General features: G+C 53.6%; 1 protein-coding gene across 1 annotated transcript in view; it reads left to right on the top strand.

Annotated features, from left to right (window-relative positions):
• Positions 1 to 661: 661 nt before the first annotated feature.
• The window catches only part of MYCN (MYCN proto-oncogene, bHLH transcription factor), a 2,422-nt gene continuing 2,192 nt past the window's right edge, over positions 662 to 891 (top strand). The window contains exon 1 of the mRNA XM_035895334.1: positions 662 to 886. Within this exon, the coding sequence (XP_035751227.1) occupies positions 662 to 886 (225 nt within the window). The remainder of the gene's footprint in view (positions 887 to 891) is intronic.

An 891-nucleotide genomic window follows, 5' to 3' on the forward strand; every position in this document is an offset into this window, starting at 1 on the left:
AACGAACTGGCGATTTGCGAAGTTGCAAAGAGCCCCTCCGCCCCCTTCTTTGCATCCTTCTCTCTCGCCCTTTGCACGGCTCCCCAGATGACAAAAGGAGTAAACTTCCTCTACTTTTGCTGGTGTATCAAGAGGGCTTTCTGGAGAGATTACGGTATCAAAGCCTTGCATCTGTCTACAGTTGCTCTGCTGTTTTGAGCGTTTGAAGCAGTTTGGGGAGAGCAGGCGAGTGCTATGTGCACAGGCACAGAGGTGCTTGGCATCCTCGCCGAACCTCGCCGGCCGGGGTTGTGTCCCCACGGAGCGCCCGGGCAGGCGGAAAGCTTTGCATGTGGGAGCACTACCCGGTCGCTTTTCTTTGCGTATCTTGAGTCGGGAGGAAAGGTGTGTGAGATGCAATTTTTCTCAACTTGCAAAAGGCTCCCTCTTTCTTGCTATTGATGATGGGATTATTACCTTTTTTTTTTTTTTTTCCTTCGATTAAGAGGGAGTCACATTCGTGTCTGTTTGTTTCTTCGCGTTTTAATTGTGGTTGTTTTTTTATTTTTGGTTTAGTTTCAGGTCTTGGGAGAACCTCTCTCCTTCCCCTTGGTGGAAATACCCACAAAACGTGTCTCTCAAACCACTGCCCGACCCAGGGATCGGCAAGAAGAGACCCGTAATGCCAGGAATGGTCAGTAAAAACCCAGACCTCGAGTTCGACTCTTTGCAGCCCTGTTTCTACCCGGACGAAGATGATTTTTATTTGTGCGGGCCGGACTCCGCTCCCCCCGGGGAGGACATCTGGAAAAAGTTTGAGCTGCTGCCCACCCCTCCCCTGTCCCCCAGCCGGGCCGGGCTCCAGGAGCACCCCCCGGGGGGGGCCCCGGTGCCGTGGGGAGGGGCGGCCCT

This window comes from Egretta garzetta, unplaced genomic scaffold (assembly GCF_000687185.1).
Source record: "Egretta garzetta isolate BGI_Z169 unplaced genomic scaffold, ASM68718v1 scaffold15, whole genome shotgun sequence".
NCBI classification, from domain to species: Eukaryota; Metazoa; Chordata; class Aves; order Pelecaniformes; family Ardeidae; genus Egretta; species Egretta garzetta.